We start from the raw sequence: 24616 nt of genomic DNA on the forward strand, positions 1-24616 counted from the left end.
TTAACAAAGGCCTCTTTTGGTCTCAGTAAAGTGCTTCTTCATCTCTGGCGCCTTAAAGCTATTGACTGTGGTGAAAGGACTTATGAATACTCGAAGGATTCTCAGGTCTTGCACTTTCTAGCGGAACACGTCTCACGTAAGCCACCTCTGAAAATTCCAAAGTGAGTTGATGTTAGAAGGCCACATTGTAGAGGTGAATGCCTCCCTGGATGCCAGTTCAATGCCAGGGCACACACTCTGACATGCTCATTTTCTGACTTTCCATCAGTCCCATCTATTTTCAAAGCCCAGCTCTCACCGCTTTTGTTCAGTTTGATTTTTATTTCTGATCCCACTGATGAAGACAGATGTGCAGATGCTGCCGTCGAGATACAGAAGCCCACTTGGGTCCTGCTCCCCCTGTGGTTAATATGGGCTTGATGCTTTCCTTGGCCTGCTTGGCCAGTTTGGTTAACACACACTGAAAGGCTATTTTTGACCCAAAGATTTACATGGCATGGGGCTTGAACCTAACCTGGCAGCACTGGGCACAAGGCTGAAACCGGTTGTGTACGGGATGCCAGTCCATCTCGGGGTGTACTGCTCTGTCCAGTTTAAAATGAAATTAGTTTATCCATCCATTCATTTTCTAAACCATCTTAACTCAACTTGTAGGAATGTGGAGGGTATTAAGTGTGGGGTGCCAGGCTTTGACCAACTGCTCACAGTTCTGGAGGCACCTGTCATTGCTCTTAGTCTTTATGGCCAGTTTAGTGCCACCAAATACCTTAAAACACACATCTGTGGGATGTTGGAGGAAAAGTGCAGCACACAGGGAGGACATGCAAACACTCCAGACAGACACCGATTCACGATTTGGGACCAGGACCCTGCAGCACTAAGCACTGCGCCACCATCCCTCATAACTTGGCTACTTTTCGACTTTTACCAAGATGACAGCATCCACAGCCTTCTTGGTGTAACACACACGTGTCCACAATCGTGTCTGTTCAGTTCTCTGGCCAGTTTAAAACACAGATCTTTCACATCTACACTTCCACCCATCTTCAGATCTTCTTGCCCCTTATCTTGCCAGCACTGATTGTGATGCAGGAGCCAAACTCAAACACATCACATCACGTCTGTGAGGTTTGAGAGGAAAACTTGCAGTCCCTGGGATAAGAACTACAGAGTCATGAAGATGACGTGCAACAGGTGGGCAAATGATTAGGAACCCCCCTGTCCATCTGCTCATCCGTACAATTATCTAACCAGCCAATCGGGTGGCAGCAGTGCAATGCCTACAGTCCTGCAGGTATGGGTCAGGGGCTTCAGTTCATGCTCACGTCAAACGCCAGAATGGATTCTCAGGGATTTCGCCCGTTGCCCGTGAGTGTTGGTGCTGGGTGGGCTGGTTTGAGTGTTTCTGGAACTGCTGACTAATCTCCTGGGATTTCCACACACAGTCTCTAAGAGTTTACTCAGAATGGTGCGAAAAAATGAAAAACATCTGGTGAGCAGAAGATGTCTTGATGGGAGAGGTTAGAGGAGAACCATCAGGGTGGTCCAAACTGACAGGGAGGCTACTGTAACTCAATTGACCACTCTGTACAACTGTGGTGGGCAGAAAACCATCTCGGAATGCACAACACGTTGAACCTTTGAGGCTCATGGGCTGCAACAGAAGAAGACCACATTGGGCTCCACTCTTGTCAGTCGTGAACAGTAAGCTTTAGCCGCAGTGGACTCGGGTTCACCAGAATTGGACAGTTGGAGACCACAAAGACGTAGGCTGGTCTGGTGCAGCTCCATTTCTGTTGAAGGCACACGGATGGTAGGGTTAGGCTTATTTTGAACCCATGCACCCCACCTGCCTTGTGTCAGCAGTCCAGGCTGGTGCAGGTGGTGGTCTAGATGGCACAGCAGACGTTGGGCTCGTTAATAATAATCAGTCATGACATGAAGGCCACGACCTATCTGAGTGCTGTTACTGACCATATGCATCCATTTACAGTCACAATTCAGCCACCATCTGATGGCTGCGTCCAGAATGACAATGCAGCAGCCATCTTGTTTCATGAACGTGACAATGACGCCTGTGTTCTTCAGTGGCCTTCTCAGTCACCAGATCTGCATCCACTGTGAGATGGATAAATCTGAAGAAACTGTGTGTTTGCCATCATGTCACCATGGACCAGAGTCTCAAAAGGAATGTGTCTAGCATCTTGTGGAATTCACTCCAAAAACAACTGCGGCTGTTTGGAGAGCAAAAGGAGGCCCCACCCAGCATTAGTATGGCGGTCCTAAGACCCTGCGCCCATTGAGTGACTCATCTCTACCCTGAAAGTGACAGGACTGAATTCCAAACACAGGTCCCTGGAGGTCCGACACGGCATCACTAATCACAGTAGAACGCAACTGAGTCATTCTTCCTGCAGATGGCGCAGCAGCGGGTTAAACACTTTGCTCCAAGGCTCGACCATTCAGGCTGTTAACAGGTGGGCCACACTACTCTGCAGCTCCATTGCTTTGCCACTGCTGCCCTGTGATGAAAGCGGGGTGCCCAGTGCCTCTAAAGTGAATTATTTTAGGGGGCAAACAGCACCTTGTGCTGACTGACATTAAAGAATTCTTTTTTGTGAATGAATCTCAAGATTACCACCTTCTTTTTCTTTTTCTTCTTCATCATCTTCTTTAGGCTGCTCCGGTGGGGTCGCCACAGCAGATTGTCCGTCTCCTTCCATCTTTGTCTTTTACATCATTTTCTGTCACACCGACCGCCTTCATGTCCTCCCTCACCACATCCATAAGCCTCTCCTTTGGCCCAAGATTGTGTGATGAATAATTTAGTTTAGAATAATTTCACAGAATAGATCATCCACAAACAGTATGTATAAAATATGAAGCACCTTCACGTGCGCAGATGAAATGTTTTCAGAACTTTTGTAGTGGGAATAAATTTGGTGGCTTGTGTATGGAGAGCTTCATTCATTCATTCATTCATTCATTTATTTCTTTCTTTTCTACTGACTTTCTAAAATCTGCTTAATGCAGTTGAGGTTCAGGCACCAGACCACCGTCCACGCACACCAACATGCACGTCTTTGGGGACGTGGGCAGCAAGATGCAGGACCCAGGGGTATGCCCGTGTAGACGTGGTGCGAATGTGCTGACTACACACAGACAACAACTGAGTGCAACATTCACACCCAGTAAGGTGGACCCTGAGAAAGACCCCTCACCCCTTATTTACCGTATATGCTACTTTAGATCCTCCCCTTGATCTTTCCATTTCTGTGCTGTTATTTTATTAGGAAAGCAAACTTCTTTATGCTTTTACATTGCCATGGCAGCAATTCAGAGTCAGGGCTAAGTCAAGTGCGCCCCCTCTCGATCACATCTGGTAATGAGAGCAAACGGCATTTCTTTTCAAAAGCCCCCATTTATTATAGGACTACCATAACAGCACCCCCACCTGTTCACATCTGACAATGAGGACAAACAGCAAAGCTGCTCAGCTCGCCTTAGCTTAGATGATATCATTTTAAAAGCCCCCTGTTCACACCAAAGCTGCTATGCCCTCTATTGCTGATAAGGTATCAGTTTGTAAGCTCATATTTGTTATAGGACTACCAGTTAGAACATAACCGTTCACACCAAAGCTGTTCTGGCTACCAGTTCTGATCTAATCTCAGTTTGTAAGCCTCCTTTTGTTATAGGACTACCATAACAGCGCCCCCACCTGTTCACATCTGACATTGACAACAAACAGCAAAGCTTACTCTGCTATCCATGGCTTCGCTGATCTCATTTCAAAGCCTCCATTTGTCACAGGACCACTATAAGAGTTCCCCCTCCAGCCCTCCATTGCTGATAAGGTCTCAGTTTGTAAGCTGATATTTGTTATAGGACTACCAGTTTAGCACCCCCACACCCCATTCACACCACAGCTGCTTTAGCTACCAATACTGATCTGATCTCAGTTTGTCTGCCCCCATTTGTTATAGGATTACCATTACAGTGCCCCCTCTTGGTCAGATCTGACAATGAGGACAAACAGCAAAGCTGCTCAGCTCTCCTTAGCTTAGAAGATCTCATTTTAAAAGCCCCCCTGTTCACACCAAAGCTGCCCTGCCCTCCATTGCTGATAAGGTCTCAGCTTGTAAGCCCCCATTTGTTATAGGACTATCATAACAGCACCCCCTCCTATTCACATCTGACAATGAGAACAAACAGCAAAATTTGTTCTGCTATCAATGGCTTCGCTGATCTCATTTCAGAAGCCCCCATTTGTCACAGGACCACTATAAGAGTTCCCCCTCCTGCCCACCATTGCTGATAAGGTCTCAGTTTGAAAGCCCCCATTTGTTATAGGACTACCATAACAGCCCCCCATCCTGTTCACATTTGACAATCAGACCAAACAGCAAACCTGCTTTGCTCTGCTCACCATAACAGTTGATCTCATTTTGTAAGTCCCCATTTGTCACAGGACTACCATTTAGCGCCCCCTTCTGTTCACACCAAAGCTGCTATAGAACTCAATTTGTAAACTCCCATTTGTCACAGGACTGTGGTGTGGGAAACACTAAGTAAATAAAGAAAAATCCAAAGCCGTCATTGCATAAAAACTCTAAACATGAACGTCCTTTCTTTACACCAGCCATGGACCCACCCAAGGGCCTTATTCAGAGCATCATGGCAGACCCAAGACATCTCACAGAAAGCTTCCTTTAATTATCTACATTCATTTACATTTAATTGACTACAAAACAATTCAAACACACCAGTCGAAATACAGATAAATGGTATGGTCCAGAAATACACCTCGGCTTTTAAGCGTTAAGTAAAGTCCCAAAACAGTCAGTCATTAAGAGTCACGGGTGATAAACTGTGACAAGAAATGAGACTTCTTATATCTAAACTGTTGTCAGAGGGCAAAATATAAAGTTAAAAGATAAATATGATCATATTTTTAATGTGAAAATGTCAGGACACCCTCGTTGAACAGGAAGGCAGTTTCAAGTCCATATTTTTTCCTTGTCTTCTTAGAGAGTTAAGGCTGGGGGTCTGTCAAAAGGCAGGGCCTGTTAAAGCCCCTTGTGTGGCACACCTTGTGTTATTTTAGGCTTTACAACAATAAATTGTACTGAAATTGTATATTTCTCTTACAACTTTTCAATAAGCGTGCCTCTAAGTGTTCAGAAGCTGCATTTTGCACGTAGCATTACACTTTCAATTTGGCTTCTCCAGGTAGGAGGAGTAAACATGTCAACTTGATATTTTTTTTGTTTTGAGTTCGTTGTTGCCCACCATTTTCAAAAACATTGCACTTTTCCCAGGATGTGTGTGCCAATTGCTGCCTGAATGCCATCTTCTGGAAACTCCTAGCAAGTTGGGACAGCTCAGAAGCTCTCCTAAATTCCAGTGAGTTTCCGAAAATTGTTGAAACGTTGTCACCCCGACTCCTATGTGTAGTGCCAAATCTGTGCCACCCTGAGATTTTGGATTTTTCCTACTCTGACAAATACGGGCACAAGTTTCATTTCATAAGCCTCTATTTGTCATAGAGCTACTATATCAGCGCGCCCCCTACTGTTCACATCTGATAATAAGAACTCTGCTCAGTGCTTCTCAGATCTCATACCAGAAAGTCTACAGTTGTCATGGCCCTGTACAGATTTCAGTTATGGTGTTCGTTCCACAACTAACCGGTGATAGGAAGGACCAGGAAGAGAAGTCAAAATCGAGAGAACAACAAAATCAAGGGTTAGACAAGCGCGAGATCCGTAAACATATTTGGGGTCAAAACCAAAATCAAACACAATGTAAGGTAACAAAAGCTTTTTTTGGAGCAAGGTGTTTAACCCCGGTGCGCCATGTGTAGGAAGACTGACTGAGTTGTGCTCTACTGTGACTTTTTTTAGAAATTCGTAACAAAGTCCGAGACAGACTTGCGGACCCTCATGGCACAGCAGACTCTGGAGTGGACAGGGGGGTGGTGTTTGCCATGTGGTGGTGGTGGTGGGGTTGCGAGTCCTTGACAACTGCATGGAAACCATTCACAAAATGGCGTAAATGGTGGAACTCCAGAAACGTAAATCGAAAAAATTGCCATAGGTTAACCCTAACCCTAATTTTTATGCCACTACTCAACTTCTCGGTAAATCTGGACCGGCTTAATAGATACAAACAAATACATTCAAGAAAATATCCCATGTATCCCATCAATCCGTTCAGAGAAAGATAACAGACAATTGGACCAGGGTCACAGCCGACAAAAATCTGACACATTGGACTAAAGTAGGGGTCCTCAATCACGGCCCTGGAGGGCCGCAGTGGCTGTAAGTTTTTGCTCCAACCCAATTGCTTATTCAGAAGCCCTTGTTGCTCAAGTGACACTTCAGCTTCACTTTAGTGGTCTCACTCGTTAAGATTTTGAACCCTTACTGCTTATTTTAGTCTTAAACAGCTGTAGTCTCTTGTGTTTCATGGCTCCTAATTAGCAATAACATGCAAATGACTAAAGAAACCAGCATTTCTCCATTTAGCTTATTTCCATTTACACCTCTGTGTGTATTTATTGTGTACTGTTGGGTTTAATTAAATACTTGGAAGTAAAGTGAAGAGAGAAAAGTGAAGGACTGAGAATTACTCCTCCATTTTAGCCTTCAAATCATTTGGACAAATTCCTGATAAAGGGGAAGAAAATCTAGGATATGAGAATGAGCTGACATAGCAGAGTTAAAGCACTAACAAGCCATGAAATGAAATTATTGGCAAGAATTGCTTTTTAATTAAGCAACGGGGTAAGAACAAAAACCTGCAGCCACTGCGGCCCTCCAGGATTGGGATTGAGGACCCTGGATTAAAGTAATTTATTAAATTTGACCTGAAGGAACAGAGAATAGGGCGATGAAAAAAGGAGGAAGGAAATTGGACAGAACTTCTCAAAACACATCCTTATATATAATTTGATACTATCTGTATGTATGGTGTTCGCGTCAATACCTCGACTCAATACAAGTTAGAACCATGCAATGGGACTCTGCCTCTGTAGTTAGAACATAACGTGGCAAACGTGGACATAGTATTGCATGATTGGCTAAGAATGTTCGAATGCTTCAGTGATGGCGCTGGACGGCCGAGTATAGTAAGTCGGTGTTGGTTCGAGCAGATAACCGTAAGTTCGGTTGCTTTATGGAACGTTGGTTCGGTGGGGCGTACTCTTCAGGACTAACATCGTCGACTGGCTTAAACCCTTTGACAGCTCCGGAACCGTAAGTAATTTAGAACGTATCGCTATTTGCTTGGTACGTTGAAATCTATCTTTGGGCAGTTCGGTTTTGGCATCCGTCCTTCTGACATCTATTGGCAAATTGAGTAATGACGGCTGGGTATTAACAACGGTCACTGTTTAAATATTAGCCGATCTCAGATCTAAAATGACCACGCCAACATAATTATTACTCCGACTCTGATTAGAGTCGTAAAATACGGTTTGTTTTGAAAATTTGTTTGCCAGAAAAAATCAAATGAGGTGCACCGAAGTGCTGAGTTCACGTCTCGCAGCCCCGTTTAAACAGGAAGCTCTTCATTACATCGGCCGAAAAGGTCTATTTTAAGCACAAATCAGTGCCATGATAACAAATCATTTGAAGGACTTAAAAAAGCAAGTAATTCTTTGCAGAGAAAGTATGGATTTCACAAACGTAGAATTTGTAGCCCGATTCGATCGGCTTCCAGTCGCTAGTTTTACAATATTAGGGGACCCCAGGGATTAAACAACCCAAAGTATAATTGGTATTGATGGCCGGTGCCTTCTGGACACCCATAGGACCAGAAACAAACCGCTCATGTTGCAGCATTCAGGGCCGAGCCCATGGGAAGCCTATCTTTACCCTAACCCTAACCTCTTCATCATCATCTTCTTCTTCTTTGGCTGCTCCCATTAGGGGTTGTCACGGCGGATCATCTTATTCCGTATCTTCCTGTCCTTGTCGTCTTGCTCTGTCACACCCACCACCTTCATGTCCCCTCTCACCACATCCATAAACCTTCTCTTAGGCCTTCCTCTTTTTTTCCTTAACCCTAACCAAAAGTTTTAAATAAAAAATCTAATTAGGCTTCCTAAAAGGTCGCATGTTAATAAAGAAGAAGCTGAAAACAACATTGGGCTGATTGAACTTCCTGGACCGTTATATTATATCATACATGAGAAAGAGTCACGGCTTACCTGAAATAACCAATGATGAAGATGGCCACCAAGAGGGAGCAGAATGACACTGAGTACCCAATGGTGTACATGATGTACAGACGGTCAAAGAAATCTTGCTGGGAAAGAAAATGAAAATGAACGCATTTTAGAAAATTGTTTTTCACAAATGACAAATGCAGTAAATGCTCTCCTATGATATGCCATCCATTATTGAGGAGTGTTGTGGGCTCATCAGAAGCCTAAAAGTGCGGGTCTCCTCAAATGACAACGATCCACAAGTCAGCCCGGCCCACTGCTGTGTACGGCTAAACTGAACTGAAAATAGAAGCAGACAAGAAGACTTACCTTCCTGTCTTCATTCCTTGGCTGAAGAAAGCGTAAACACTCCGAATAATTTGTCCAAGTCTGGTTGAGGTCCCAAGAGCCACTGACATCACATCTTTTGTGGGCATAGCCTAGTGAGAATTAAAAGGTTGAAACAGCGTAAAGGTTGTATCGCTCCTCACAGACCCACTTCATCCAGTTCAGGGTCTGGAGAGGGGTCCCAGCCTATCTTGGTAGTGTTGGACACAGGGTAGGAATCAGCCCAAGGGCGGGCTGGGAGGTGGAAGGGTCTGGTCTGATGAGGGGGGACCAATCGGTCTAACCAGAGTGAACAAAATTTATGAAGAGGTGTCAGCTGGAGGTGAGTGCCAAGTCTGTGAGGTGCCATAGTGTGGCCTAACGTTGTGAGATGTGAGCCCCTTTTGATGTGGAAAGCCAATGCTCTCCAGTAACATTCAATCTTCCACTCCCTTTTGGCCATCAAGTGGTTAAACCAGGAGATCTTTCATCAAATCCAAAATGTCAAAGAATAATAGCCGGGATTTGAAAAACCAGGAAGGAGTACATAATGGACTTTTACCGCACCAAATCAAGGTGTATCCTTCAAGGCTGGATGCCACAGGGGTGACGTCACCAACCATTCAAAAGATTAAAACCATGCAACCAAATGAACAACAAAATCTGTACCATTGTGGTTGAAGTCGTAGACGTAAGTTGGACAGAGGACACTTGTCACCTCTCCTGGAGAGCCCCTTGGCCAGCAAATCAAGCCATCCCAGCCTGGAGGACAAGGACTATCTGAAGGGAGAGAGATAAAAGAGAGAGAGTGATCTGAGAATGAGAGAAGGTATGACATGAGAAACGTTACAGAGGATGGGAATGCGAGAACGTGCGAATAAACAGGAGACATGAACGTGAGAAATGCCACCGAATGTGAGAACATGGGGCAGGAGAACTGAGGTATACCACTCTACATGGGTCATGAACATGAGAAAAGTGACTGTACAGCATGTAAGATATGAACATGAGACGCGTCACTCAGCATGAGAAATGCCAGCAAACTTGACAACATGGGGCTTGAACGTTACAAATGGGAATAAACATGAAGCCATGGAAACGGGAACATGAGGCATGAATGTGAGAAATGTCACTAACCTTGGGAACGTGTGGACACCTGAGAAGTACATTAGATATGTGGCCAAACATGAGCCGTGAACATGAGAAATGCGACTAAATATGAGACACGAACGTGACAAATGTCAGTGAACATCAGAACCTGGGGTGTAAATATGAGAAATGTGACCAAATATGAAACCCAAGCATGAGAAATGTCACTGAACATGAGAACATGGGAACTTGGGATGTGAACATGAGAAGTGTTACCAAATATGAGACATGAACGCGAGAACACGGGGCATGAACTTAAGAAATGTTACAGAACATGGGAACACAAGAACATGAAAATGAGAAATGTGACTAAATATGAGATACAAACATAAGTAATGTAACTGAACAAAAGAACTTACAGTCAATACGAGAACATAAAGCAGGGTTGTAAGAAATGTAACAGAACATGGGAACACACTGAACATAAGAACTTACAGTCAAGATGAGAACATAAGGTCTGAATGTAAGACTTGCTAGAGAACATGGGAACAGAAGAACATGGGACATACATCTGTGACCAAACATTGGACTTGAACATGAGAAATGTCAGTGAACATGAGGACATGGGAAATGAGACACAAACACGAGAAATGTCACCGAATGCAAGAACAGTACAGACGATAGATGACAGCGTGGGACTTTATTGACAATCTTGCTCTACATGAGAACATTGGGCAAAAATGCAAGAAATATATGATGGTCTACACTGAAACACTGAAATCCTGGTCTGCTCTTCTTCTCCGATTGGCTTTATGCAACTCTTTGTGGATTTGCCCGTCTCTATAAACACAACACACAAGCCGCCACTGTGCCCGCTGTCTGCTCAGAGTCTCTTTAGTTAAGTTTTCCTCCTCATCGCTCCTCTTAAAATCACGTCAGACTCGGAGTGTTGCCATCACTAAGGAGTCTGGCATTGTCTCCTATTTTATATCTTTTGTGTGAGTGTAAATGAGATAAAGTGGTGCTTTTAGGCCTAAGTGCCCTGTTTATAAAAAGCAGCACACGGCGAGTGTAAATCACATTTTTCTAAATTATCTTCTAACACGTTACAATTTCTCTGCCACTCCATTTTGTCAAACAGGTGTGGAGGCTTTAACTGTTTACATCCTGCACGTGTTCACCGACACCACAGTGAGTCACCCATCCTTCCCGTCCTGACATTACACACGAAGCACCTTTCTCATGTCACTTGACAGCTATGTGACAGTGGTTTATATCTACTGTGTACAGTGGACAGGCAGGGGGTCACTTTACCTCGCCATCCTCACCTTTCAAAATACAGAAACAAGTGAGTGAATATTATCTTGTATTGCTCCTTTCTCTTATGAATGTCTTTAAAGGGATCAGCTTGTGTAGAAACACATTAACTACCAGCACTCGCAATCAAGTGACGGAAGTAACAACATTGTATCAAGTGCCTACAGACAGTGGTGCTTTAAAGGTACCCAGCTGTTCGTAGCCACGTGTCATGACTGATGGACCCTCATGGAAACACCGGAAGAGGGCATTGCTTCACAAAGAAGGTGAGTGAGTGCTCACTGAGAGCTCCATACACCCATCAAGAGGCTGTCATCTGAAAATCTCAGATGTGTAACTTGTACCCAGTCTGTCATACCAGAATTGTGAATGCGGGTCATGAATGAGCATAAAGTCACCGGAGTAAGGGGGCTTCATTTAGTCCAGCATCAGAAGGAAAGCTTAAGGCAGAGACTCACTAGTCAGGGCCATGAGAGAGAAACTGGAGGTTTGAAGGGAGCGCGTATGTGATGTGATTAACGGGAAATGGCACTGAAAATGGGAACATGGGAAATTAATATGAGAAATGTGACTATACCAGAGAGCATAGATATAAGGAATGGCGATTAACATGTGACAATGAGACATGAACATGAGAAACGTACCTGAACATGGAAAATGTCTCTAAATTAAGGGAGGAACATGAGGAATATGGCTAAAAAATGACAAATGAACATGAGAAATGACTAAACATGAAAGCATGAACATGAGGGGTGTCAATCAGCAAGAGAATATGAGACATGAAAGTGAGAAATGTATCTGAACATGAGAACGGGGCAGAGAAAAATGAGAAAAACAAGAGAAATGAGACAAACGTACAGCTTGAAAATGAGAAATGTGATTAAACATGAGAACATGAGACAGGAACATGAGAAATGTTGCTGAATATGAGATTAAGACATTAATAGGTGAAATGTATCTGAATATGACAACAGGAGACAAGAGTATGAGAAAAACTTGAAAAATGAGACGAGATATACAACATGAATATGAGAAATGTCACTGAACATGGGAATATGAGACAGGAACATGAGAAACGTGGCCCAAAAATGAGACATGAACACGAGAAATACTCGCTGAATTTGAGAAAAAGACATGAACATGATAACAAGAGAAAAGAACATGAGAAAAACACAAGAAATGAGATGAAATATATAACATGAACCTGAGAAATATAATTAAACATGAGACTTATGAACATGAGAAATGTGACTATACCAGAGAACATCAATATAGGGAATGGTGATTAATACAGTATGAAAATATGAGACATGATCATGAGAAATGTGGCTCTGAAATGAGACAGGAACATGAGAAATGTCACTGAATATGAGAATAAGACATTAACATGAGAAATGCTATCTGAATGTGATAACAGGAGACAAGAACATGAGAAAAGCATGAAAAATGAGACAAAATATACAACATGAACATGAGAAATGCTGCTTAATATAAGACTATGAGAATTGTCCCTGAACATTGTAAATATTAAATATGAGAATGAGACGCAAACATGAGAAATGCAACTAAACTTGACAGCATGAACATGAGAAATGTATTTCAACACGAGAAGAGGACACATGAACATGAGAAAACCATGAGAATCGAGTCAAAATGTAAACCACAAATATGAAAATATGAGTAAACATGAACATGGCAATATGAGACAGGAACATGAGACATGTAACAAAATATGAGACATCAACACAAGGAACACAAGACATGAGAAATCTGACTGAACATGACTGAATGAAACATGAGTGTGAGAAACGGGATCAAATCTGAGACATGAAGATGAGAAATGTAATTCTACTAAACATGAACATGAGACTAAGGAAGCATGAAGACATGAGGCATGAACATGAGGAATATTATTAAAGATGGAAATATGAGGCAAAAAACATGAGAAGAAAGGCCTCATCGTTCGGATATGTCCAATGTCTTGTGATTATTCCAGGTTCAGAGAGACACACCAGGGAGCCATGGCCCTCTCTGAGCAGGTCAAATGTCATCTTAATGATCCACTGCCCTTATAAATAAATGTCCTGATTAGACATGCATGGAGCAGGAGCTAACACAATGTGAACAACGGACATTTTATTACCTAAATTAATTTGACAGCCTCGTTATTCAATTTACATGCCATTAGCATCTTTCTAACTCAGTCTCCATTAAAATGATATTAAATTAACAAGTCCGCTGAAGACGCTGGAGCTTCACGTTTCATAATATTAATTAACAGCCTCACAGCTTGGTCAGACAGAGGCTACAGACGCTTTTGAGCAGGGCTGGCATCTAAACGGTTAACCGGTCAAAGCTGCCGACGCTGGAAAATCAGTCGGAAAAGCAAAGAGCTGGGAAGTGGACACATGGAAACAGGATGAATGGCCGGCCGGCTCTGGTCATCTACAGCCAGGAAGTGGATCTCCTCTCAGCTGCTTTTCATCTGCCAGTCCGTCCGTCAGTAAACCAGTCACACCTTCATGTCTGCACATGATGATTCTAAGCAGGAGTGCTGCGCACAACATCTCCTAATGTCCTCCAGATTGAGGAGCTCATTTTAATTACAGCACAATGGCACAGGTAGTGCAGTGGTAACCAGTTCTAACTCACAGAAGATCCAGCAGTCATGGTTTGAACCCACGTGGCGTCTGCTTCTACTTCCCATGTCTGTGTCGGTTTGCCTCCAACAGCTCCAAAGATGTGCCAGTTCGATGAATTAGTGACTTTCAACCCGGCCCTGTGGTGAGAGTGTGTGTGCCCTGTGATCGACTGGCACCTGGTCCAGTGCTGGTTGCAGTCTATCCTCCTAGGATGGACTTCACACCCGCACTGACTGTGAATGTAAATGTGCACGTGTGTGGATGTCAAAACATAAAAGGCTGATGGCAGGCATGGTGCTGTAGTGGTTAGGACTGGAGTGTCACACCTCTGGAGATCCTGGCCTGCTCATTTTCTGAGTGGGCCTTACATGTTCTCCTTGTGATATTGTGTACATGTGGAGATTTTTGGTATTCTGCTCATTATAGAACGGGGCTATGAAAATCCATATGAGTTCATCCCCACCACTGAGGCCCAAGGCAACCCTAAGAGAGGAAGTTCAACTATTGGTGCTTACAATGCAGAAATTCTAGAAATAATGGCACTGAATTGGTAAAATACCCACAATCCTCCTCTGGATATGCAAGTTTGGGAGGGTGGATGGATAGATGGATGTGCTGGTAAAACAGCTTGGTACGAAATTCTGTGTCTTCTTTTGGTAGCTCCATCGTAAGGAGATTTCATTGAACTACGGACACATGACAATAAACTTTAACTTAAAGCAGTTTGATATGGAAAGGCACTATAAAAGAACAAGGATACATCTCCACCAGGAACTCCATGGGGATGATTGGGGGAATTTAGAAATGATTATCATATTGGCATGGAAAGGTGCTATATCAAAACATAAGGGCCTCTGAGTGAGCCTGTGATTTGAGAAAATGTAGGGATGACTGTTTTGTGTTAGCGAAGGCTGTGTGGTGGATTCAGGACATCTTCAGACTCTTTCTTCACATTTTGTTTTGTTGCAGCCTTGTGCTAAAATCACGTTGAATCATTTTTTTTTTCTTCCTTCATCATCCAATACTCATCACCCCAGAATGCAAAGCAAAAGCAGGAGTTTGGGAATATTTTACAAACTCATTCAAAATAAAAGTCGGAACTTTGGAGCCTTACCTTTGGAGCTCTCTGTTGAGATGTTCAGGTCACACTGGAGCTTAGCATGGAAAAGCAGGTAGATCTGCTCCTCCGCCGTAATGCCGGGGTCCGAGTCAGCCTGTGGGACACAGTCGGAAGAGATCAGGGGCTTGTATGTTAAACATGAGTGGAGTTTAAAAAAATCCGGAACACCCAGGACAATTTAAAGACCTCAATCAATAACCGTCACTTCATTTAAAAATGTCATTCAGTCAGTCATTTTTCAACCCGCTATATCCTAACACAGGGTCACGGGGGTCTGCTGGAGCTAATCCCAGCCAACACAGGGTGCAAGGCAGGAAACAAACCTCGGGCAGGGTGCCAACATACTGCAGCCATTTGAAAATCCATCCATCCATCCATTTTCCAACCCGTTGAATCCAAACACAGGGTTCACGGGGGTCTGCTGGAGCCAATCCCAGCCAACACAGGGCGCAAGGCAGGAACCAATCCTGGGCAGGGCGCCAACCCACCGCAGGCCATTTAAAAATGCCCATACATAAATACACAATTGTAGATGTTTGTGTGTGTGTGTGAAGAGGGGGGCTGAACACGCCCCAAGGAGACGCGTTCGCTCCAACCCCCTCTTAAACGGTGACACAATGGGAAACAAATACAGTTCTTTTTTTTTTTTTTTTTACTTCCTCTTTGCTCGATCAGCTTCTGGTTTGCTGCTGCTGCCGTTTCAAACATTTAAAAGCATGTACAGCAGCTGTCCTTCTGCTTGTGTTTTATTTCCGGTCCCGGGCCTGGTTAAATCTCTTGGCACAAAGTCTTGTCTTGTGGGACGTGAGTTCTTGATATTTTTTACTTTATAATTTAAAAATGGAATAAGAATCTGAAAATCTAACAACATCACATTAAAGTTTGATACATTCTGAAAAGAATGATACCAAACATATATATGTAGGTTTTAAAACAAGCCCGATTTGAAGCTTGAGAAAAAACGTGACATAAGTCACATAAAAGCATTGTACTTTTAGGCTTAGGATTTTATATAGAGAGAGTAGATATATATATACTGGCAGTGCCCCAAGGGTATGCCCGTGTATTAGTGAAAAAGGACAGTGAGGAAGACCCTGCCCGACTCCCCACCCCTGAGGTCACGTTTCTCTCTTCCTCTGTCTGTCGGATTAGCACAAATATATCAGTCCTGCATATATATATACAGGTGCTGGTCATAAAATTAGAATATCATGACAAAGTTGATTTATTTCAGTAATTCCATTCAAAAAGTGAAACTTGTATATTAAATTCATTCATTACACACAGACTGATGTATTTCAAATGTTTATTTCTTTTAACTTTGATTATAACTGACAACTAATGAAAGTGTCAAATTCAGGATCAGTATATATATACCGAGTATCAGAGGTGGGTAGTAACAAGTTACATTTACTCCGTTATATTTACTTGAGTAACTTTTTAAACAAATTGTACTTCTAAGACAGGGGTGGGCAAAGTCAGTCCTGGAGGGCCGCAGTGGCTGCAGGTTTTTGATCCAACCCAGTTGCTTAATTAGAAAACAATCCTTGCTAATAATTACATTTCATGGCTTGTTAGTGCTTTAACTCTGCCATGTCAGGTCATCCTCATGTCCTAGATTATTTTTTTCTTTCTAAGGATATCCATCCAAATGATTTGAAGGATAAGATGTTTTGAGTATTTCTCAATCCTTCACTTTTTTCTCTTCACTTTCCTTCCAAGTATTTAATTAAACCAAATAGCACACAATGAATACAGCCAGATATAAATGGTAACAAGCTAAATGGAGAACTGCTGCTTTCCTTTGTCATTTGCATCTTACTGCTAATAAGGAGCAATTAAAAACCAAGAATACAGCTGTTTAAGACTAAAATAAGCAATAAGCGTTCACAGTCTTAATGAGAAAGACCATTAAAAATGAAGCTGAAGTGTTACTTGAGCAGTAAGTGTTCCTTATTAGGCCATTGGGTTGGAATAAAAACCTGCAGCCCTCCAGGAACAACTTTGCCCACCCCTGTTCCAAGTGTAGTTTTACTGCACCATACGTTTTACTTTTACTTGAGCACATTTGTGAAGAAGAAATGCTACTCTTACCGCTACATTGTGCAACACTCAAATCATTACTTTTTTTGCCACTAAGATAAAGTCTGACAGACAATTTTCAATCTGCTCTGTGTAGCGTATGCTGTCCTTCCATTGCGTCTCAACTGCGATTTTAGTTCCCTCTTCTTTCTCTTTTTCAGATCGCTTTTCAGAAGGAAGTCAGTTTGCCCAGAGGGGACTGGGCTGTCTAATGGTCTGGAATCCCTACAGATTTTATTTTTTTCTCCAGCCGTCTGGAGTTTTTTTTTCCTGTCCCCCCTGGCCATTGGACCTTACTCTTATTCTATGTTAATTAATGTTGACTTATTTTATTTTCATATTGTGTCTTTTATTTTTCTATTCTTCATTATGTAACGCACTTTGAGCTAGTTTTTGTATGAAAATGTGCTATATAAATAAATGTTGTTGTAGTTTTTATGAACAGTTTGAAAGTGCCTTTCCACATTTTCCTTCTTTGGAATAGCAATGATAGATTGACAGATCAGACAAACGCACTTCGATTGTGATATTGTGAGAGAAAACAATCCTCTTCCAATTCCACATCCAGCCCATAAACAGCAATTTTTTTTTAAATCCATTTTTCGATATAAATTGGAACGCTAACTAGATCACTTAAATAGCCGGAGTTTTGCAGTAGCTTGCGCGTCTGATCGTGTGTGCGGGATGACCAGTGTGTTAGAAGCAAAGAGATCTCAGACTGGCCGCCCTGTATGTCAATCAAGTGGCAAATGCCATAGGGAGGATATATGATAGACTGACGTTTAAAAAAAAATTTTTTGAATGCAACACGATCTACCTGCACTACCTTTGTGATCTACCGGTTGATCGCGATCGACGCATTGGGCACCCCTGCTCTAGATAATAGATAAAAAGCACTGTATAATATATAGATAGACGGATACAAAAGGCACAAAATAATAAAGGCACTATATACCAGGTAGATATGGAAGGTGCTATGTGATAGATAGAAGTGAAAGGCACTATACAGTGTACTACCTAGATAAATAGGTAAGGCACTATTAAACAGTTTGATTCTGTACTATATAATGGATAAATGTGATAGGCATTAAATGATAGATATGAACAACACTATATAACAAATAGGTAGACAGATAGTTTTGAAAGGCAATATATTAGAGTGGGTGTGTTTGTGTGCGTACTGCGGTGGGTTGGCACCCTGCCCGAGATTGGTTCCTGCCTTGTGCCCTGTGATGGCTGGGATTGGCTCCAGCACACCACCGTGACCCTGTGTTCGGAATTAGCGGGTTGGAAAATGGATGGATGGATAGATCGATAAATAGAAACAGCACTAGATAACACACAGAAATAAAAAGTACTATATAATAAATAGAATGAATGATATGAAAGGTGCAATATACCAGATAGTAATGAAAGATGTTATGTAATAGATATATAGAGAGATGAGAAAGGCGCTATATAATAAATAGATATGTGAAAGGTGATATATAATAGACAGATGTAGTGAAAGGCAGTATATTATTAACTGATAGTTATGAAAGGCACTATTTAACAGATGGCTATGAAAGACACTATATAATGGAGAGATATAAGGCACTGTATCATTGATAGTTTGGACTTTTAAGACAGTTTGGCCATCTGTCCGGTGCAGGAGCAGTGGTTCAAGGCTGGACCCAACCCCAGGGGGTGCCAGTCCATTTTGGGGGGCACGTTTCCCCACCCTGACACACTGACGTCTAATTTCAGGCCCACTAAGCAGGCTAACCCAAGTAATTCTCTGTTTGCCAGGCGGAGCCTCTTCTTGCTCTTCTTGTTCTTGTAGTCCTTTCTGTTTCTCAGTTGCTTGTTTTCTCAGACGCCACAGCCAATTACAGGCATTGAAGTTCATTTCACGGGTTGAGCACTCTGATGTTCCCTGACGTGCCAGGTTGTTATTTTCTGAGGTCCCTGCTGCCATCTCCCGGGGTGACTCAGAGGGCCAGGTCAGGCTGGACCTGATGGCATAGTTGAGCTCTGCCACTAAAGAGCTGTAATTGGCAGACAATTGAATAAAATTGCGGTGAGGCCGATTTGTCAGATTTTCTGCACTTAACATGAAATCAGCTGGGTGTTTTGTTGTTTTTTTTTTTTTTTTTTTTCCCAACAGATGGAAAGGAGACGTCCGTATTGAGCTCAGCTCTCGTTTTCCACTTCTACTGTAAAGGACTCTCGGGGTGGCCGAGGGGCTGAGGCGTTAGACTGTAAAGCACCAGGCGGCAGCTTCAAACTGTACCATCTCATTAAGGCAGAAACAATGTTATTGTAGAAGGTGGGAAGCTTTGCCAATCAATGAAACAGTCGGAGAAATGCGGAACTCGTCTGGTAATCTGTAAGTGTGAGGCTGTTGTCGAGCTGGTGTGCCAAATTCCAATCCTGGGGGACTTGCTGTTGGGGGGCTGCAGGTGTTCCCTCCTGCCACTTACTTCATTAAGTCCTGCTGCTAATGGCACTGACTTCTTTTGCTTTAGTTTTAATTCAGCTTCTTTTTAAGATTCGGACCCCTTAATGTTTTATTTATTTATCAATCAAACCATAATGAGATGCCAAGTGAGCCAACACATGATAAGCTAACCTGAGTCCGCCAGATAACATCTTTCTTAATATAATATTTGAAAAGGAAGGAAGGTGATAGTTCTGAGATGAATCAATCGGCTCACATCCACAAGATGTTTGTTTGGCTGGTGCCCTCAGAATAAGAAAGACCACCAACAGTGCTGGAAATGTATGGCGTGGCAGAATCAGAATGACGACACCAACAAGCCATGGAACGGAATAAAAACAAGAATGTGACGGCAGCCATCCTTGTGTCAATATGCTCACCGCTATTAGGTGATGAAGGGCTGAGAGAGAGAGAGAGTTGACGAATTAGGTACAGGGGATGATTAGGGGGGCTGTGGTGGGCTATTTAGCTTAGGCATCTTCTTTTCAAAATGGGATCTGTCATGACCAGAGAGAGTCAGGACCTCGGCTTTTACAGCACAGGGTCCCCCGTCACTGCATTGGGGTCCACGAACAGACCCCAGGCTAAGTGCCCCCTGCTGGATTCACAAGCACCTCTTATACCCGCAACCCAAGCTTTTCCTAGATCGGGGGTACTCAAGTCCAGTGGCGGAGGTCCGCATGTGGCTGTTGATTTTCATTCCAATCAGTGTTGTAATTAGAAGGCAGGCCTAGCAGATCGTGACGCTTGAGATTGAATTCAGTGGCTTGTTGGTGCTTTCATTCTCCCAGGCACCAATCTTTATCACATTGTAGATTTCTCTTTTGTTTTCTGAGAACATCATCCATATGATTTGTGTGTCCAGAACAGATTTGTACCTCCTGGTGCTTCCTTTCTCAGTAATTTCAAAACACTGCCTTAAATACAGATTACTTCACAAAGTGTACACACAGGTTTAAATGGAAGCACGTTAGCCGGAGGGCAGCACGGTGGCTCAGTGGTAGACCTGCTGCCTCACAGTAAGGAGACCTGGGCTCAGGTCTTGGCTTAGAGTTTGCATGTTCCCCTCTTGTCTGTGTGGATTTCCTCCTGCTGCTCTGGTTTCCTCCCACTGTCCAAGGACATGCAGGTTAGGTGAACGGGCCATGCTAAACTGGTCCTTGTGTGTGTGCCCTTATGATCGACTGGCACCCTGCCCAGGGTTTGCCCCTGCCTTGCACCCTAAGCTAGTTGGGATAGGCTCCAGCACCCCCTGTGACCCTGCTGTGTAGGTTAGAAAACGGCATGACTTTCGCTGGAGAGCTGGTGGCTCCTTTGTCATATGGACCTCATTACTAACTGATGACTGGTTAGAAAAACAGGTGGCAATTAAAACCTTAATACCCCATAAAACCGGCAATTGAGGGTTCTGAATTGTAATAAACAAGTTAACTAAAACAAAGGTCAAAAACATAATGTTTTCACAGTCCCATATGTTTATTTCTCCTAAAATAATGTTAAAACTAGCTGTGCTACCTGTGTAAGATGGGTTGAAATCTTAGTAATCTACATAGATCTGAGCATTAAGGACTGTGCATCATCTATTGAAATGTATTTTGTAATAAAATGTATTGCATCTATCATTCTCACAGATGGTGCATCACAAACATTTGTAGGAATAAAATGCGTTGCATTTATCATTCCAACAGGTGGCGCATCACAAGCATTTGTAGTAATAAAAGAAATTGCATTTGCCATTCCAGCAGATGGCTCATTATAAACGTGTAGAAATAAAATGCATTTGACATTTTGACAGTAGGCATATCACAAACATTTGTAGTAATAAAATGCATTGCATTTATCATTCCAACAGGTGGCACATCACAGACATTTGTATAGGGTGGTCCAGATCTAATTATGCAGATCCAGATCGTCTGGATGACTTTGATCTATGCAGTTCGGCACAAGGACAATTCTTCATGTCGTCCATTCGCACACTTCTCGATGGTCCGGGATTTTTCGGGTGATTTTCTATGTAATAAACTTAATAAGTTATAGCGTAATGAAAATTGTATAATTAGATCTGGATCACCCTATAGTAATAAAATGCATTGCATTGGTCATTCCAACAGATGGCACATCATAAAGATTTGTAATAATAAAATGCATTGCATTTGTAATTTTGACAGATGACGTATCACAAATATTTGTAGTAAAAAAAAATGCATAAATGCAAACGTTTGTGACGCGCCATCTTTTGGAATGACAGAGACATAGCAACCAGATGCACACACAGACACTTGTTCTTTTATTAAGGTGGATAAATGGGTTCAAGTTAAAAAATTGGTCTAAAGCAAAAACCTGCTGCCGCTGCAGACCTCCAGAACCAGAGATGAACCCCCCTGTTCTAGATGGTCTCCCATCCAAGTACTGCCTGGGTCCTAACATGCTTAGCTTTATCTGTCCATCCGTCTATCTATTATATAGTGCCGTCCATCTGTCTATCTGTTTATTATATAAAGCCATTGATCTATGCATCTGTCTATCTGGTAATCATGCGACTTCTACTCAGCCTGTGCCAATGCTGAAGTCTGAACCGATGACTGTGGAATTGTGCCGTACTATGGCGCTAAAATTCAGTTTTTATTGAAGCATCAATTGAGTGCCCTCAGCAAAACAAAACCTCCTGCCGTTTGTAGGCAACGGCGCCAGGCACTGTCCTGCTACACGGTGTGAGTGCACAGGGCACGCACGGAAAACGGCACACTCTGTGTTCACTGCCATGCATCCATTTTCTGTTTTCTGCCACTTTTATTTTTATTGGGCTTGAAAGGCCAGAATCTATCTTGACACCAGTGGATATAAAGTGGGAACCAACCCTTTCCCCTTTATAAATCTTTGTTTAATCTACTCATATACCTTCTAGAGTGAACTGAGTGGAGCTCCATAAGTTCGGATCTTCACTGCACATCACTGATTGCAGGGCGCAGGTCAGCACTGAATTAACCGGCAGTACCACGAGTACAGAAAATAAAACGAGTCCTAATTTATTATAAGGAATGAGACCCGGGTGTCGATTTTAAAACATCTCATTATAGACTTAAAAACGGGTGATGTAATTAAATTATCACGCAGGTACATATAAGAAATATGTGTGTAAAGCATTCTGAAGCCCTTGTTAATAACAGTTTTGTTAACAAACACTATGATAGAGTGTCTTTCACGTCCATCAATCTATCTATGTATAATAATATAGTGCCTTTCACATCTATTATATAGTGACTTTCACATCTATCTATTAATTTTATATTGTATTATATATTATATTAATAGTGCATTTCATATCTATTTTTTTGGAAGTGCCGTCAATCAATTTATCCATTTGTCTAATATATAGTGCCTTTCGTATCTGCCTATTATATATTAACTCTAGTTTGTAGTGCTTTTTAGACCTGCCTGTCTACTTGCAGTATCTGTTTTTATACTATACATTGCATATGCATTGATTATGTAGTGCCTTTCATGTCTGTCTTTCTATATGCTATATTGGGCGTTCCATATATATCTGTTTATCTTTTTGGAAGTGTCTTTCATATCTATCTACCTACTGTATCTGATTTTCTTCTATAGTGGATTTGAAATATCTATTATATAATACATTTTATATCTTTATTTTTATAGTGTTTTCATATCTGTCTATTATATAGTGCCTTTCACAGCTATCTGTCTATTTTGTAGTGATATCCAACTCCAATTATAATAAAACACAATTTGTACTCACAAATTCCAAACATGTGAGCGTTAGATTAATTGGCGGCTACAAATTCTCCCTGTTTGAGTTAGGACGGACCCCCGTCCGGCGCTAATTTCCAGCCTTGCCCTCAGTTTGTCGCGGAGCCGCTCACCGCCATCAGCTGAATAAACGCGTTGGATAACGGATGGTCTTGAACGGTGAACGGCACCGCTAATCCGGTACCATCGGGCTTCCTCTGATCGCACTGTCGACTCCGATGTTACGCATCCTGCCCCTGCCTTTGAGCTAATTGTTCTGCTAATCGGTGTTGTTAGGCAGTAACGGTGTCGATAACCGATCGATGCCCTGGTCGGCTTTTGAATGAGGGAGCTGGCAGGGTCGCGGTGAGCCCGGTGCCGGTAAATAGCCGCAGTCGCTTATCTCTCCGTTCTTTTTTTCAGCCCGTGGTAAACCGCAACAACAGCAGCAGACTAAGTTGATTCGCAGAGCCGATACGGTAAAATGAAATCCCGCACACAGAACAGTTTTGAACCCAACAATAACCCAGCGGTCTTACCTGGACGCGGACCAAAATGCAGCAGCAAACAATGTTCAAAAGCTGCCAAAAACAAACTCCGGACATATCTCATAAAAGTAAAAGAAATAAAAATTTTAAAAGGACTTTCCAAACAAAGAGAAAATATCAGTCATAAACGATATCCAGGCTGCGTCGGAATGAGCCGCCGGTAACGTCAAGCCCGCGCGGATCCACTTCGCTAAAGTTGCGCTCTCTACCGCAGTTTTCTACTTGGATAAGTCGCTCTCGGCTCCCGACCCTGCATGTTGTCCTCCGCTGAGTTCCAAAGGTGAACAAGTTGAGGGTAGGCGGGGCAGCGGCTGCAGGTACCCCACAATCCTCCTAGTCTTTCAAGAGCAGTTTGTCAAAGGCGTCGCCTGAAGTTAAGAGATCCATGAGTGCCTTGAGACCGCGCCGAGCGCTCCGGTGCCTCGTCAGCGAGCTGCCTGCCAGGACTCGCCGCTCCAAGGCTTGTTTAACTTGTGCTAGCGAGCGGGGCGATGCAGTCGGGGCTGGATGTGCGGCGCACGCGATCGACACGATTTTTGGGATTGAGCTGACATTTAGCGATCAGGAGAAGAAGCTTTCCACAGTGCCCCCTGTAGCACGAAGTGGGAGTCGAAGCAAAAGAAAAAAATGAGAATAATGATAACAGCAAGACGAATAAAACGCGAATGGCACCACGTAGTCTGACCAGGCGAGGAACGAAACGCAGCGAAAGGCTCAGCGCTGCAGTAGGGGGGCAGGAGAGACCCCAGAGTATGACAAGCCAATTAGCATTTGGAGAATTCTGGAAATGCATTTAAAGAATCTTACACTGAATTGCAGATCTCAGAGAACAAGTGTACATTTTGAGATATCTCAGATAGATATATGTCAAGATGTCTTTAAATGGTACACTGTTTATTTTAAGGCACCTCTGATTTTCATACACCTCTCAGATGCCCCCCAAACCTGTTGTGGCCAGACAAGTTGAAGACTTGGCCATGGAGAAGAGGTCATCAGGTGGTGCCCAACTCTCACCAAGTGTTTCAATTCCAAACCAATAACAGGTGAAGC

General features: G+C 42.8%; 1 protein-coding gene across 2 annotated transcripts in view; it reads right to left on the reverse strand.

Moving 5' to 3' along the window:
• Nucleotides 1-24405, reverse strand: part of pth2ra (parathyroid hormone 2 receptor a) — an 88246-nt gene extending 63841 nt beyond the window's left edge. For both annotated transcript variants that reach the window (XM_039755296.1, XM_039755295.1), the window contains exons 1-5: nucleotides 23558-24405; nucleotides 14702-14801; nucleotides 9209-9319; nucleotides 8543-8652; nucleotides 8216-8313 (exon numbers count right to left, since the gene is read on the reverse strand). In XM_039755296.1, the coding sequence (XP_039611230.1) occupies nucleotides 8216-8313; nucleotides 8543-8652; nucleotides 9209-9319; nucleotides 14702-14801; nucleotides 23558-23623 (485 nt within the window). In that variant the 5' untranslated portion in view covers nucleotides 23624-24405. The remainder of the gene's footprint in view (nucleotides 1-8215; nucleotides 8314-8542; nucleotides 8653-9208; nucleotides 9320-14701; nucleotides 14802-23557) is intronic.
• Between the last annotated feature and the right edge of the window lie 211 nt (nucleotides 24406-24616).

This window comes from Polypterus senegalus, chromosome 6, assembly GCF_016835505.1.
Source record: "Polypterus senegalus isolate Bchr_013 chromosome 6, ASM1683550v1, whole genome shotgun sequence".
NCBI classification, from domain to species: Eukaryota; Metazoa; Chordata; class Cladistia; order Polypteriformes; family Polypteridae; genus Polypterus; species Polypterus senegalus.